At 55.1% G+C, this 14,628-nt stretch overlaps 3 protein-coding genes across 3 annotated transcripts; 2 read left to right on the top strand and 1 right to left on the bottom strand.

Moving 5' to 3' along the window:
- The first annotated feature begins 5,535 nt into the window (after positions 1-5,535).
- Positions 5,536-8,002, top strand: TRIREDRAFT_120600 (uncharacterized protein). Its single transcript, XM_006963291.1, has one exon. It carries the CDS (start codon positions 5,795-5,797, stop codon positions 7,922-7,924), a length of 2,130 nt encoding a protein of 709 aa, XP_006963353.1. The 5' UTR covers positions 5,536-5,794; the 3' UTR covers positions 7,925-8,002.
- Positions 8,003-9,654: 1,652 nt separating this feature from the next.
- On the bottom strand, positions 9,655-11,721 carry TRIREDRAFT_75739 (uncharacterized protein; the record flags this gene model as incomplete). The annotated part of the gene is made up of 1 exon (XM_006963105.1): positions 9,655-11,721. The coding sequence occupies one exon, from the start codon at positions 11,719-11,721 to the stop codon at positions 9,655-9,657; it is 2,067 nt and encodes a 688-aa protein (XP_006963167.1).
- Positions 11,722-12,224: 503 nt separating this feature from the next.
- TRIREDRAFT_75736 (uncharacterized protein) lies at positions 12,225-14,219 on the top strand (the record flags this gene model as incomplete). The annotated part of the gene is made up of 2 exons (XM_006963290.1): positions 12,225-12,556; positions 12,708-14,219. The coding sequence occupies exons 1-2, from the start codon at positions 12,236-12,238 to the stop codon at positions 14,217-14,219; spliced, it is 1,833 nt and encodes a 610-aa protein (XP_006963352.1). The 5' UTR covers positions 12,225-12,235.
- Between the last annotated feature and the right edge of the window lie 409 nt (positions 14,220-14,628).

The raw sequence follows: 14,628 nt of genomic DNA, 5'->3' as shown, positions 1-14,628 counted from the left end.
GGACGTCTACCTCCGCGCCCGGATGGACTCGCAAGGCTTCGTGCCCCTGCACTTCATCGCCTCCTTCAAGCGTGTGCGAGAGCTCTCTGCCGACATCGCCCTGGTTCGCGCCGTGTGCGAGATGTCCACCGAGCTTGATCTTGTCGTTGGCGAAGACGACATTGAACGCGTGCGCCGAAGCCAGGCCTGGGAAAGCTTTGTCTTGCCGCTCGAGGTTCGGGATGAGTTTGCTCGCAACCACGGCCCGGCCCACCTCACGTTCAAGAACCGACCGGCGCAGATGCCGCCCCAGTTCAACGGAATGCCCGTCCCCTATGGCATGACTTCGCCTCAGGCGTATGCAGTCCCCACCGACGCTGCGTTCCAGCAGCAGCTCCCGGATGATTCTTTCGTCAACCAGGGTGTCAATGGGTTCGTCAACGGCCACTCCAACGGCCATGTCGGCTCCAGCCAGCTGTCCGCCGATGTCCCCGACTTTTCTCCCTCGGGCGTTCTCAACCTGGGTGAGCAAGCCAAGACTGATGGCCCAGTCATCGCGAATGGACACATCGAAAAAGCCGTTGAGGCTGCGCTGACGAATGGCGTCTCCCACGAACAGTCTGCGTAGGAGAGTACTCTACGTAGCTGGTCGCGGAGCTGCGATTGCTAACTCGTGACGACTGGGAGCTCCTCTCGTATCGTGAGTGTCTGGGCTCATGGCCTCTGAAGACACGCGTCGCATATGACTTTCTTGTGCTAGGCCGGACAGCTTGTCATGGCACGTCCTTGGCTGGCTCAAGTGAACATGCAATCAACCTTTCATTTTTCGTCAGTTCTGCCTAGCTATTCTTGGCTAAGGCTGGGCATGGGAAACGGCAAAACAAAAAGCGATGCAACAAAACTGTGAATTATTTGAGGGATTTTATTTTTGGCTTTTGTAAGAAATTTCAGTTCTTTTGCCCTCTGATTGTCGACCTATGCGGACAAACGATGGAGACGGGGCGTTTTCGCTACTCTGTTATAGGAGAGCAACAACAAAAAAAAGGGGGGAACGGGGGCAAGATACCCCCCGGAGACTTGTGTTTTCAGTTTGGGTCCGGATCCTACCACGCGGCAAAGCGGTTTGGAGGTCTGGTTTGGGAATTTTATTTATTTTTTCTTTTTCCTTCGAGGAAAAGAAATGGAAGAAGAGAAAAAAAAAAGGAAGAAGATTGGCAAATGGAAAGTAAATAGGGGAAGAGGAAAGAAGGGGACAAATACGTTCTGAGAGGGGGGAATTAGAGCCAACGCTCGAGGGCAAGGGCATTTGGAGACCCTGAGTCGACATGGAGGTCCAATCTTCCCGACGGGCAACCACCATTATCTCTGACATGGTTTGCGGTAGAGGGTGGATGATGTTCTTTCAGACAACCTTTTGGGGGGAGATTCTCGGGAGAAGGACATGTTCCTTCGCAGGATTTGGATTGGAAAGGCATACGCTAGTCCTGCTGCACCTGTTGAAATCTCAGGGTGGCCCTCTGTGAAAGGGGGGCCAATTTATGTTTTCATACCCCTGAGCATTAGTTCAAGGTTGCTCCAGCTACCCCATGCTATTGATGAGAAAGACACAAAAACAAGGGTTTTCCGTTGCGATCTGTTCTTCTATTCGAGGTTTATCATTTTTTCTTGCTAGACGCATAATGGACGGATGAACAACAAAACAAAAAAAAACTGCAAAATCGAAAATGGCAAAAGAAGCAAAGATGAAGAAGAAGATGATGAGCAAACCGCCCATGAGCATTTACACGGATGCGAATATGGCAAATGGTCGCACAAAATGAGATTTTTTTTTCTCTCCTGTCTTTCCTCTTTGAAATCTTCTTTTCTCTTCTTCTTCTTCTCTTCTCATTTGACTTCTCGCGTTTATATTCTTTGCCATTTTGAAGGCTACTTTGGCGGCTGGATTTTTTTCTTTCTGTGTTGTTGCTGGCATTTGTTGAAATTGATATGAGAATGCATAGGGTGGTTTATCCTGCGGAAATTGTTTAATTTGTACGATAGGGGTATAAAGCAAGGATAATACAACAGAAAAAAAAAAAGATATATTGCATGATTGAGGGGACCGTGAGGGGCTTTCTTGTACAAGGCATTGCTGTGCTGTTCGAGTCTCTTGTATGAAGGTTATTGTGATGAAGCACTCTCTCTTCCTTATGTTGGGTAAGCTGACTGCTGAACTTTGGGTTGTAGAGTATCTGTGTGATGAGAGCACTTATGGATATTGAGTTTGGCCTTATTCTGGATTGCGAGAGAGCAGAAAGCAGCAGATATGGCCTGTGATGAATCACATGGCTTTATTACGGTTGTTCTCATGGATGATCTCAGTCTGCGTGGTCCATTCACACAACTCGACTAGATTCGGTGATTTCTGACCTACAACATGGGATGAGGCTGCTGTAGATAGGTAAAGAAGTTGAAAGAGCGCTACGTGTTGATTGTTAGACTGCAGATATACATCGCGTTATCAGTTCCCCCCTCCCCTTCGGAGCTTCATCTGGATGAAGAGTCAAGTTTCCTTTTCCTGTACCTGCACATATTTATAACCCTCAGTTGTCCATGATGGACAATATAACAATGACCTTTTGATCAATTCACAAGAGAGAGAGACGCTTTAAAAGAGCACTTGGGCTCACAAGGCCATGGCGAAGCCTACAAGAGCAATAAGCCCAGCCGCAGCATTGGCAAACGCCGTCGGGACGGAAGCCGGGTTCGACGTCAATGACGTTTGTGTGCCCGTCAGCGTGGTGAGTGAAGCAGAAGAGGAAGAAGAGCTGGTCGTTGTTGCGCGCGAAGAAGAAGAAGAAGAAGAAGAAGTCTCTGCCGCGGTCGTCGTTGTCGTCGCTGTTGAGTTGGGGAATGTCGTTTGTGGGAAGAGGCCCGATTGTGATGGTGTGGGCATGGTGGTTTGGACCCAGAAGGTGTTTTCTTGGGTTGTGCTTGTTTCGGGTAGAGACCTGGAAGATTGTTAGAATGGGGGATATCATGGGGAGGGGTTTTTGGTGTTTGGATGAGTGGTGGGATGAGGGGGGGATGACTTGCAGCACGACGCTCGAAGTCTGTTCGCCTTGGTCACTAGAGACAGATTCGCTTGCTGTGACGATGACAAGTGGTCTGTGAGTGCTCAGGGCAGGGTCGTCGGAAAAGGCAGTGGGTTCAACGGGGTTGGAGAGGAGCTTTGTTGGGATCCTAGAGTTTTATGAGTTGAGCAATCAGATTTGCGTTGGCCCTTTTGTTCGAGAGTGTGGAGGGGTTGTTGAAGCAGGAGATGGACTCACGGAGAGTCTTGCGCCATGGCAAGGGAGCTCGTGGCGAGGGCAATGGCGATGAAGTGGTGAAGCGACATCATCTTGAAGCTGCTACTATGCTTGTAATGTGTAGGTATGGGATATGGACGAGGTGTTGTTGTCGAGCGCTACGCAAGGCGAGCAGCCTGCGACAAAAGAAAGGTGTGTCAATCGGCGAAACAGTTGACACAGAGCAATGATACTCGACAAGGTGGGAAAACGATGGCTCAAAAACGAGGTGCTGGGCGCAAAAAGGCATTCATTATGTACACGCAGGAATGCAGATAGTCGCCCAGGGCTGAGCCTCGTCACATACGTCGTCACACAACGACTGACGACGACGACACGAAAGCAGGATCTGCATGCTTTACGCACGTTTTTTCCCTTTTTTGTTCTTTCCCTTCCTACAAGGAGACCTTACAAAAGTACGTTGCAGAACTCGTACAATATGGGGGGTTCAAGCTGTGTGCTTATTTTGGACATCAGAGTTGCATTCGGCTGCCGAGGCATGGCGAGAGTGGGAGAGTGAGAGAGCGAGGCAGTGGTGCGATAAAAGGTGCTTTTGGGGTGTGTGTTTGTGGCTACCTACCTCTAGGCTGGAATGGGAATGAGGTTCCTCGTAAAACGGGTTGTTGTACCCTTTATATATCATCTAGCCGGAAAGGTACATGGTGTATCAAATGGTAGGTGAGAAAACAAATAAAGCTTCATCTATTCAGAGAGGTCCTATGTACTGTAGAAATAGATAGGAATAATAAAAAGGCAGAATGTTGTCTCGAAGGATGGATGGCAGGCAAATGAATGCCTTGCATTCAGTCGTCATTCCCCCCCAGCCCTGAAGAGATGACATCATCCAGACCAACCCCCCGCGAAAAGTGGCTTGAGCAATAGCCCTGGATCTGGACCAATAGAGGCGCGTCACGAGCCACATCCAAGACGAAAGAGGTCAGGTCTCGGGTGGCTGGCGCTTGTGGCTTACAGTTTTCCAGGCGAGCGAGGGCCTCGGGGGGAGAGCAAAAGCGGGGTCGGAATATGGAAAGAGGAGAAGGTATTCAGAAAGAGGGAGAGCAAGACAAGAGGAAGGAAATTTTGGGTCTTTGGGTTCGGTGTGGCGTTTGGGGCTTCGGGCTGGGCTGCGGGTGGCCGTGGGCTGTCCCGCGAGGCTGCTGAGACGTCAAGAGGGGCGTTATTAGAGCGATGGAAGAGCGTTGATAGTATGGTAGGTAGAAAGAAAAAAAAAGAAGGGGGAGAGGCATTCTGTGAGTCTTTGGGTAATGATCAGGCGATGCGAGTATCTCACGTCCTCTCATCATGTGTTTGTTGGGTCCATAGATTAAGGAGTCTATCAGTCACCAGATTCAGCGTCTTGTTTGAGATGTGCTCAGTTGACCGGAGCTGACCCAGCTAAAACAGCCTAGACCTAAAAGTCCATAATAGTATTGCCTCTCCCTCTGGCCTCTTGCCTCTTCTACTCCTCGGTTGTGAGGCTGAAATGGGACGACATGAGCTGAGCACAGGGCGGAATGGGAGGATTCGGTGTAGCCGAGTCTGTGCTGCCGAGAGGCGAGACTCAAGCCGCAATTTGAACGATACTGAACCAATGCTGCTTGACTACTACTACTAATACCTGAGATGGTCCCAGATACCATCAAGGTGCTCGCTGGTGCATGACAGCATCGTGCAAGTTACCTAGTATGTATATGAGATACATACAGAGCCGTATTGAGTGAAGAAGGGGGCGCAGCTGCTGTGCCACACACGAGTCTCCCAGAACTCTCCCGGGACTGCACGCAGATGCACGCAGATGCCCGTCGCCTTATCGTTTGTACTTGCAGAGTACCGCTTCTCGCACATGATGCTTCCCGTAACTGCACGTACCAGCCAGTCGCTGCTGCTGCTGCTGCTGCTGCTGAATCTGCCGTGTAGACCGCCTTACCCTCTACTGTAAGTTCGCGAATCGCCGGGCATCAGCAAGACAGGGCACAAAGCAAGGCAACAGCAGGGGTGCTCCTGCCCCCCCGGTCCTCGTGTGTGTCGCCATTACGTCTTGCCCCGCCGCTTCATGCAGGCGCTGCGGCCAAGTCGCTCCTTCCAAGGCCCCAATTCGACAATATCCTTTCGTCCTGCCTCTCGCAAGTTTCTGCCCCTCGCAAGTTTCCATTCCTTTTTCTGCCTCCTCCATCAACTATTACAACGACTTGCCACATCATCTATTACTGCAACGCCAGCAATCAATCTCTGAAACCCAACGAAGCAGCAGACCGTAGCAGAGCACAAGACGCTTTTCCCAGCTCTACGCAATCCGACAGATAGTGAACGCAGCAGAGCAATACGAAGCGGATCGGCAGTTGCTCTGCCACAAGTACCTCTCAGCTGTGTGGTGTGCGTGCGGCATATTATAAGTCGGCTACCCCGCCAGCACACTGAGACGCAGAATCTCGCAGACTCCAACCCATCTTCGCCCTTGTTCACAAAACGACTTCAGGAAGCACATAATGGCGAGCCACAGCCCGCACGACTATGACTATTCCCGTCGCTACTTGCGCGGCGACATGATCGATGAGCGCGATCCTCGCTACTTTGACAACTACGGCGAGGTTCGCAGCAACCGCGACCTCATCCCTCGCGCAGATGCCCGCGACAGCAGCCTTTCTGTAGAGGAGGTTCGCCGCGACTTTCCACCGCCCGTCGGGCGCGAATACGTCCATGACGTGCGCCGCGCTCGTTCTGCGGAGCCCGGCGGCTACTACCGCGAGGAGGACATCGAATACCGCCGCGTCTACGGGCCGCGCCTCGACGCCCGGGACAGTGATCGCCACTCGAGATATGCCGGCAGCAGCTACGGCGACGACCGCGACAGAAAGCCCAAGCACACCAAGACTCTGTCCAAGCAGGAGAAGATCATTGCTGCTGTTGCCGGTGCCGCCCTTCTGGTGGGCGGTAAGGAACTCTATGACCGCCATGAAGCCAAGAAGGAAGGAGGCACTCCCGTGCAGCGCAATGCACTGTCTTCAGCTGCCCTCGCCGGCTTTGGCGCCCTCGCTGCCTACTCAGGCGCCGAGTTCTACAGCAAGCAGCAGGCGAGGAAGGACCAAAAGGCAAAGTACATCCTCTCGCGAGGCCGCGATGGCCACCTCGACGAATACTATGATTCGGATGGCGAGAGCGACACCAAGGAAAAGAAGGGTCACAAGAACTTCCTCGAAAGCGCCCTGGCCGCCACTGGCCTCGGGGCGGCCGTCAAGTCACTCGCCGGTGTCGGCGATGACAGGCACTCTGATACCAGGAGCCGCGGTGGCAGCCCCAGCTCTCGAAGCGTCCGGAGCGTCCGAAGCGGTCGTTCCCGCTCGAGCTCCAGATCCAGGAGCGGCAAGGGCGCCAGCAAGGTCCAAAAGGCGGCTATTGCATCGCTTCTCGCCGGAGCCACCGAGGCTTTCCGGGTCGCCAAGGAGCCCGGCGGTTGGAGGGGAGAGAAGACTAAGAGAATCCTCACCGCAGCCGCCGGTGCCGCCACGGTGGACGCCGCTCACGGTGCTGACCACGGCAAGCTGGGTCTCGCCGAGTCGGTCATTGGTGGCCTGGTGGGTAACCGCTTGATCAACGGCTCCAGGAACGACATCGAGGAGGACCGCCGCACTGGCAGGAGCCGCTCTCGATCTCGTGCACGATCCAAGGACGGCCACAAAGGCATCGGCCTTGCCGCGCTCGCAACGGCCGGCTTGGGAGCCATCGGGGCCAAGAAGGCCCTTGACCGATCGAGATCTCGCGGGCGCGACAGGAGCTATGATTCCAGAAGCCCTTCGCGAGACCGCCACCGCAGCCGAAGCCGCAGTGTCGTGGATAAGGCACGAGACGGCCTTGCCAAGCTAGGCTTGGGCAGCGGTGCCTTGGTGGCCGCCGATGAACGTCGTCGTCGCGACTATGACGACGACTACGATGATCGGAGCTCACGCTACTCTGGTCGACGGGATGATGACCATGTATACGATGACCCCCGATACCGCCGCAGCCGTGGGCATCGCGGGGACTCCCGTGATCGCTCCTCGCCGGAGCGGTCTCGCTCTCGCGATCAGTCGCGGCGGAGAGGCGGCTATGAGTCTGAGTCCGACCTGGGGGATTCTTCCGAAGATGAAAAAAGAGCCAAGAAGATGCGAGGTAAGCAGATATTAACCACCGGTCTCGCGACCATTGCCACAGTTCACGCAGCACATGGAGTCTACAAAAGCTTGGAGAAGAGAAAGGCACGGAAAGAAGCTGTCAAGGAGGGTCTACTCAGCTCAAAGGAGGCCAAGAAGCTCAAGACAAAGGCCATCATGCAAGACGCAGCTTCCATCGGCATTGCCGCCATTGGTATCAAGGGCGCACTGAGTGAGCTCAAAGAAGCCCGCGAAATGGCCAAGGAGGTCAAGCAGTGGAAGGAAGAAAAGAGGCTTCGCCACCAGAAGCGGCTGGAAAAACGCCAAAAGCTTGGTGAGCGGCAACGATCGTCAAGCTGGTCGACTCCGTCGCGAGAAAGACACGATGAGTACTATGGAGACGGCGAGGATGAGCCAGACTACGACCTCGACAGATACAGCGGAGTCCCTCCGCTGCTCCAACCACCTGTCAGGCGCGACAGCCGTTGAGCATCAATCACGCGGCAGCCTGAACCAGCCTCTCTACCTTGTGGCTTTCAGCCACTCGGCCTTGCACTCCCAAGGATTAACGCTCATTACCTATGGTGACAAGCGTCGCTACATCTTCACGTCGAACCACTCGCTCACACTGCCTATACACGTTTGCGTGGTACCTCAATTTGCGAGGCGCCTCTGACAATTCCTTTGGTATTGGTTCAGCCTTTTGAAGACCCACGAGCTTCTTCAGAGGGCAAAAGACTTCAGACTCCTGTGCTGCGTGACACACATTATATAGATTGATCCCCAAGCTTAGCCAAATTCTTTGTCTTCTTCACGACCTGACATCTGCATCAAGAATGACTAATAACGATTGATTTGCTACAGACCACCGACGCTACTGATTGCTTGTTCCTCCGGAGAATAAGGAACGCATCCGACAGGATGGAACCGCGGCCGTTGCTCTGCTTGGGCACGGATACATGCTGATCGACTGAAGCAAACAACCTGAAGCCAGCTGTTTCTCGGATGCAAAGGCCGCTTCTGGCGATTTGCATGGGTGGGTTGCACATACCTATGCATGCAAATCGGCACGAGGAAGACGCAGGGTTTGTTCTATTCGTGGACAGCGATCACGCCAGAGTAACGCGAGAAATGCCTGTTTTTGGATCAAGCGGGAAGGGTTGGGCGGCGGCCACGGCAAAGACGGCTCGGGACGGACGAATGGCGAGAGGGGCAGATCTACAAGGTACGGATGCTTGGGAACGCTCGGGCTTGGATAACAGGTCCAAGGCTGGATGGACCGACTGTTGGACGGTTGCATATACATTCCTTGAATGCGGGGGGTCCGGACGAATTTGATGGATGCCGTTTACGAATCATGACTGCTGATGTTTATGATGTACGTTTTTTACTATATACAATTGACAGAGTGAATGAAAGAATCGCCATGTTTGATATCCAGGCTTCATTTTGTGACTTGAGATCCGCATATACATACATGGCTCGACAGTCCGTCAAGCAATCTTTTTTTCCCGCTCCTGATGACAAGAAAATCCAGGCATTCAGATTACAGCAGTCTATGACATCATCGGGCCCGTGTAGGACAAATCCAACCTGCATCAAGCAAAAAAAAATTCTTGGAAAATTGGCCCCCCCCTTTAAATCCCTTCCCTATTCGCTCCTCCTCCTAGTTGACATGACAGAAGACTGAAACGTCACAGCACGGCCCGAGAGACCCTCGCTCGCGCAGAGCGCTCCACCACCACGTCGTCGTCGTATGAGACGTGCATGCCTTGCCTGCATGGACGGTGACGTCGTTGTGCATCTATTTCTCGGAGAAGTCGGAAGTCATTGTAGATAAGTACATATGTAGGTACGAGTGTGTATGTAGGTATGATAGATAGCACGTAATAGTAGTTCGTTGGGAGGACGATTGAGGCAACATGTACGAGTGATATGTTATCGTGCGTGCGTGCGTGCGTGCGTGAAATGTGCGTTGATGTTGTTTTGCTTGCTCAAAGCCGTGTGTAATGTGTACGTATGCCATAAACGGGGGTAAAGGAAAAAACACTGTCGGTCTTCTCAGTGTTTTTTCTTTAACCCTGTCTTGGTACGTTCAAACATTACATACAGAGAAATATTGCCAGCCGTGTTGCTGTTCTATCTGAACAAAGAAGATGTCGAAGTCGTAGGACGTGTGCGTAGGATAGATAGTCAATGCATGTCCCGAGACCCTCCTCTCACGAGGCCCCCGACAAATCACCACCCGTCTGCTTCCACTTCTGCGCCATGGCCATGATGTTCGACAGGTTCTTGGCCTGCTGGTCGTCCGCGGGGAAGACGTAGTCGTAGTACTCCTCGTAGACGTCCTCGCCGGCGGTGCCGCCGCTCTCGTCCTGGACCCTGCGCCGGCGCTTGACCCTGCGCGGCATCTGCTTCTGCACGGCCTCGACGTCCGCCTCGGAGCCGTGGGTGCGCTCAAACGAGAGCCAGGCGTTGAGCAGGCTGACGCGCTCCTCCTTGAGGTCCTTGTCGCGCATGCTCTTGTGCGCGCGCTCAAAGACGCGGCGGGCGCGCGCCTTGGCCTCTTCGCTGACAGGCTGCTCCTCGTCCTCTTGCTCTTGCTCTTCGTCCTCGCCGCCCTCCTCGGGTATGTTGATTTCAAAGTGCGCGTAGCTGATCCAGACCTTGACGTGGTCCGTCTTCTCCAGCAGCCGCTCGTACAGCGCGCGCGTCCTCTCGTACTCGCCCTCTTCCTCCTCAAAGTCGATGTAGGCCTTCCACAGCAGCTCCGGCATGTCCAGCTGCGGCTGGCTGACCGCCAGCTCAAAGATGGCCCGCGCGCGGTCGAGGTCGTCCAGGCCGCGCTCCAGCTCGGCAAACTTGATCCACGTCTGGCAGTTTGTCGGGTTGTACTGCACGTGCTTCTCGTACAGCTTCCGGCACCGCACAAACTCAAACAGCTTCCGCTCGAGGTCAATGTATCCGTTGAAGAGCTTGTCCTTGGGGCACATGCCTATCGCCCGGCCCAGCAGCTTCCGGGCAGCTGCCAAGTCGCCCTGTCGGATCTCAAACTGCGCCGCCAGCAGCCAGATCTTGGCAAACGTAAACTTCTTGTGGGGTATCAGGTTCAGGCATGTGGTGTAAATCTGCCGCGCGCGTTCAATGTCCTGGCCCTCAAGCTCTTCCCACACGGCGTAGAATATCCAGAGGTAGATGTACCGGCGCCAGTGCCGCTTCTCCTGCGTCGGCGGGACCTGGGCAATAGCTCGCTCGTAGACGTCCCGAACTCGGTCTGCATCCCTGGAAGCCTCCTCCAGGCCGGCATAGTCGAACCAGGCGTCGTAGTTTTTGGGGTTCTCGCGCACCTGCTCTTCGTAGAATACCCGCCGCTTGGACAGCACCACATCCTCCACGCCGTCCTGGTCACCAAACTGCTTTTCGAACGTCGTGTACGCCGCGTGCAGCAGTCTTGATTTTGATCGAGGCAGGCGGTCAAGGGCGTATTTGTAGATGGCTCTCGCTCGCTCATACTCCTTGAGCTTGGACTCAAACCTGGCATAGGCAATGAACAGCTTCTCGTCGACAAACTCGTCGCCCAGCGTCTCCACCGCCGTCCCAAAGACCTCGCGAACCTGGTCGCTCGTCCCGTACTCTTCCTCAAACTTGGCCCACTTGATCCAGTTCCTGGGCTCTGGATGAACCATGGTAAACGTCCGAAAGATCTCGCGGGCTCGGTCGTATTCGCCGTATCGCTTCTCCATCTTGATGTATGCACTCCATGCCGCCTCGCCCGGCTGCCACTGCATCCACCGATCAAAGACTTGTCGCACTCCGGGGATGTTCCCCAGCATCTCCTCCATATACACATACTTGTACCACATCTTGTCGACGCGCGGCAGCCGGGTGACTGCGCGGTCCAGCAGATTCCGGGCATGGTTGATGTTCCTCGACTTCATCTCGGCCTCAATGTACCGCGTCCACACCTGGACCTCGTTGGGATGGACATCGAGGCAGCGCTCAAAGACGGACCGCGCACGCGCAAACTCCTTCTGCTCCAGCTCCCACTGCGCGTACTGCAGCCAGTTGCTGAGCTTGACGCGATTCCGCCGGACATAGTCCTCAAACTCCTTCCGCTTGCGGCCCTGGTACTCGTGAAGCTCCTCGAGATCGGCGAAGCGCTGCGTCGGGGCCTGGATCTGGACCTCCTGTCGGTCGACGGCCTCGCGAAGAAGCTGCTCGGCGCTGATCTGGATGGGCGCCGCGGCCTTGTTTTTGACCCTTGGAGGGCCACGCGACGACTCCATTTTGGGCGACTTGGTTGCGTGTAACGGAGAGTTGAAGGACGTTGGTGATGAAGAGGATGAGAAAGACGAGGCCGATGTTCCCACTCGAATGAATGGACAAATCTCTTGTGGCCGATAAAGAGAGTGGTCCACTCAGGCAGTCGGAGCAACTGGCGAGGCGTCGAGAGAAGGTTTGGAAGTGGTTGGAACACGAAGCTGCTGCGAAGGCGGCTGGCTGGAGTGGATACAGAGGAATTGGCTCTTATCGATAAGCATAATGTCGAGGCGCACGGACCAACTCCGGCCTTTACTACCAAGGTACTAGTAGTACGTTCTTGGTCTGTCAGCCTCGCAGCTTCATCTTCTTACCTACCTTACCAACACTCGCAGCCAAAGAAGCAGAGAAGCCTCACGCATCAATCTGCCCTCCCGCGGATCCTGCCAAACCCCTCTCAAAGTACTTACTCTCTAGCCTCAACTATATATTTTTCTTTCTTCTGGAGATACGACACACAGGCTCCCGCCAGTCGTCACCATGTCGACCGTCGCAGACGATCTGCTCAACGACTTTGGGAGCTCCGGAGACGAGGCAGAGGAGCTGGAGAATGACGGCCTCGTGCTCCCCGAAAAGGCCGAAAAGAAAGCCAACGGCGACCGCGATGCCATGGACGTTGACGATGACGACGACAACGATGAGGCGTCGGACGACGAGGGCGCGGGCGCGGGCGCGGGTGCGCTCAACGACATGGAGGACGCAGAGGCGACCAAGGCAAAGGTCGAGAAGATGCAGCTCGGCGCCGTCAAAGATGTCCGCAGCGTGGCCAGCTTGATGCAGACGCTGGAGCCCGTTCTCGAGGTTAGTAGATGTCTCCCCCCCCCCCCCCCCCCCCTCCTACAATCACCCCCTCTCCATAGACTCCCTTCTCTATCTATCTTTGGATGGCTCGTTTACATCGCTTCTTTCGAGATGAGCAATTAGCCCTGACGTGTTGGCTCGACTCCCGCAGAAAATCAACCATTACCGATCGCAGCCCACGGCGCAGCAGACCAGCGTTGGCAACATCGAGGACCACCCCGAGTACCACCTGTTGACGCAGTCCAACAGCCTGTCGACCATGATTGACGGCGAGGTCGCGTTGGTGCACAAGTTCATTCGCGACCACTACTCAACACGGTTCCCCGAACTGGAGCGGCTCGTCACGACCCCCCTAGAATATGCAAAGGTCGTTGCCATCATTGGGAACGGGCCGATGGACGCGGAGAACATCAAGGCGCTCCAGACCTCTACAGAGAACCCTCTAGGCGTCGGATTAAAGGCCGTTCTCGATGGACCGTCGCTCATGATTGTGACGGTAGAGGCCACAACCTCCAAGGGCCATGAGATGGCCCCTGAGGAACTGCAGCGCGTGCGTCAAGCCTGCGAAATGATGATTGCCCTGCACCGAGCGAAGCAGACTCTTACCGAGTACGTGCAATCGCGCATGAACATCTTCGCGCCCAACTTGACAGTTCTCATCGGATCCCTCACGGCCGCACAACTGTTGAACGCTGCCGGCGGGCTGACAGGCCTCTCCAAGACACCAGCATGCAATATCCCCTCCTGGGGCTCCAAGAAACGCCAGGCTGGTCTTGCGACCAACATTGGCATTCGTCAGCAAGGCTACCTCTACAACTCCGACATCATCCGGGGCATCCCCAACGACCTGAAGAAGCAGGCAATGAGAATCGTAGCAGCCAAGCTCGTACTAGCCGCGCGAGTAGATCGCATCCATTCAAGCCCCGACGGCTCAACAGGAGAGCAGCTCAAGTCCGCCTGCCTGGAGCGTCTCGAGAAGCTGACCGAGCCCCCGCCCAACAAGGGACAGCGAGCGCTGCCAGTACCAGACGACAAGCCCGCCCGGAAGCGCGGCGGTCGCCGCGCCAGAAAGGCCAAGGAGGCGCTCGCCATGACGGAGCTGCGCAAGGCCCAGAACCGCATGGCGTTTGGCAAGGAGGAGAAGGAAGTCGGCTACGGCACGGGCGAGGGCACGGTGGGCATGGGCATGATTGGGCAGGCCAACGACGGACGCATCCGCGGCATGCAGGTCGACCAGCGCACGCGCGCCAAGCTGGGCGTCAAGAGCAAGGGCTGGGGCGGCGCCAGCACGCTCGGCGGCGGCGGCACGGCCTCGTCCATTGGCGGCTTCGGCATGGCGCCCGGCATGGACCTGCGCGGCAAGGGGCTCCGGACGTCGGGCGTGGGCACCACCGTCGGCTCCGCGACGGGCATCCAGTCGTCGCTGGCTTTCACGCCCGTCCAGGGGCTGGAGCTGGTCGATCCCAAGATGCAGGCCGAGCTGAGCCGGAAGCGCAAGGCCGAGGAGGACAAGTGGTTCAAGGGCGGCAGCTTCACGCAGGTCGGCAACAACAGCGGAGGAGCAGGAGCAGGAGGCTTCAAGGTGCCCGGTCCGCCGGCGTTGAAAAAGGTCGATACCGGAGCTACCAAGATGGGGCCGCCTCCGGTGCCGAACCGCAAGTGAAGTGAAATGTCTGGGAGGGCATGTGCTTATATATATATATGTGTGGTGTATTAATCTTCATGTTCTTTCTTTCGGCGTGGTACTGAAAAGGGGAGGAGGTTGCGCTATGGATTCTTTTCAGGCGTTTAAAGTGATTCAAGGATTGCACGGGGGATGTATATAGAAAGAAACACTAGCAGTTTCCAATTCTCAGAGAACCGTACTTGTAACGTGAATTATCGGTTTCGCCTCATCAAAATATAGGGTAGTCGAACCACAAATGGTTGGAATTCTTTCCCAGATCTCAACACAGCATCAAAGCGAACTCGAAAGCAAAGGGTATCGAGAACGATCAATCAGCACTCGAAGAGAGAGACGCAAGAGCACCTCTCAGCCCGCGTTTCCACCTTCCGATATGCTACACTGGTAG

Source organism: Trichoderma reesei (genome assembly GCF_000167675.1).
Source record: "Trichoderma reesei QM6a unplaced genomic scaffold TRIREscaffold_4, whole genome shotgun sequence".
Taxonomy (NCBI): domain Eukaryota; kingdom Fungi; phylum Ascomycota; class Sordariomycetes; order Hypocreales; family Hypocreaceae; genus Trichoderma; species Trichoderma reesei.
This window is presented reverse-complemented; position numbering and strand designations above follow the sequence as displayed.

What these genes read in the sequence shown, in the direction of transcription:
- TRIREDRAFT_120600 (XM_006963291.1), top strand. Translation starts at nt 5,795, where the DNA reads ATGGCGAGCCACAGCCCGCACGACTATGACTATTCCCGTCGCTACTTG.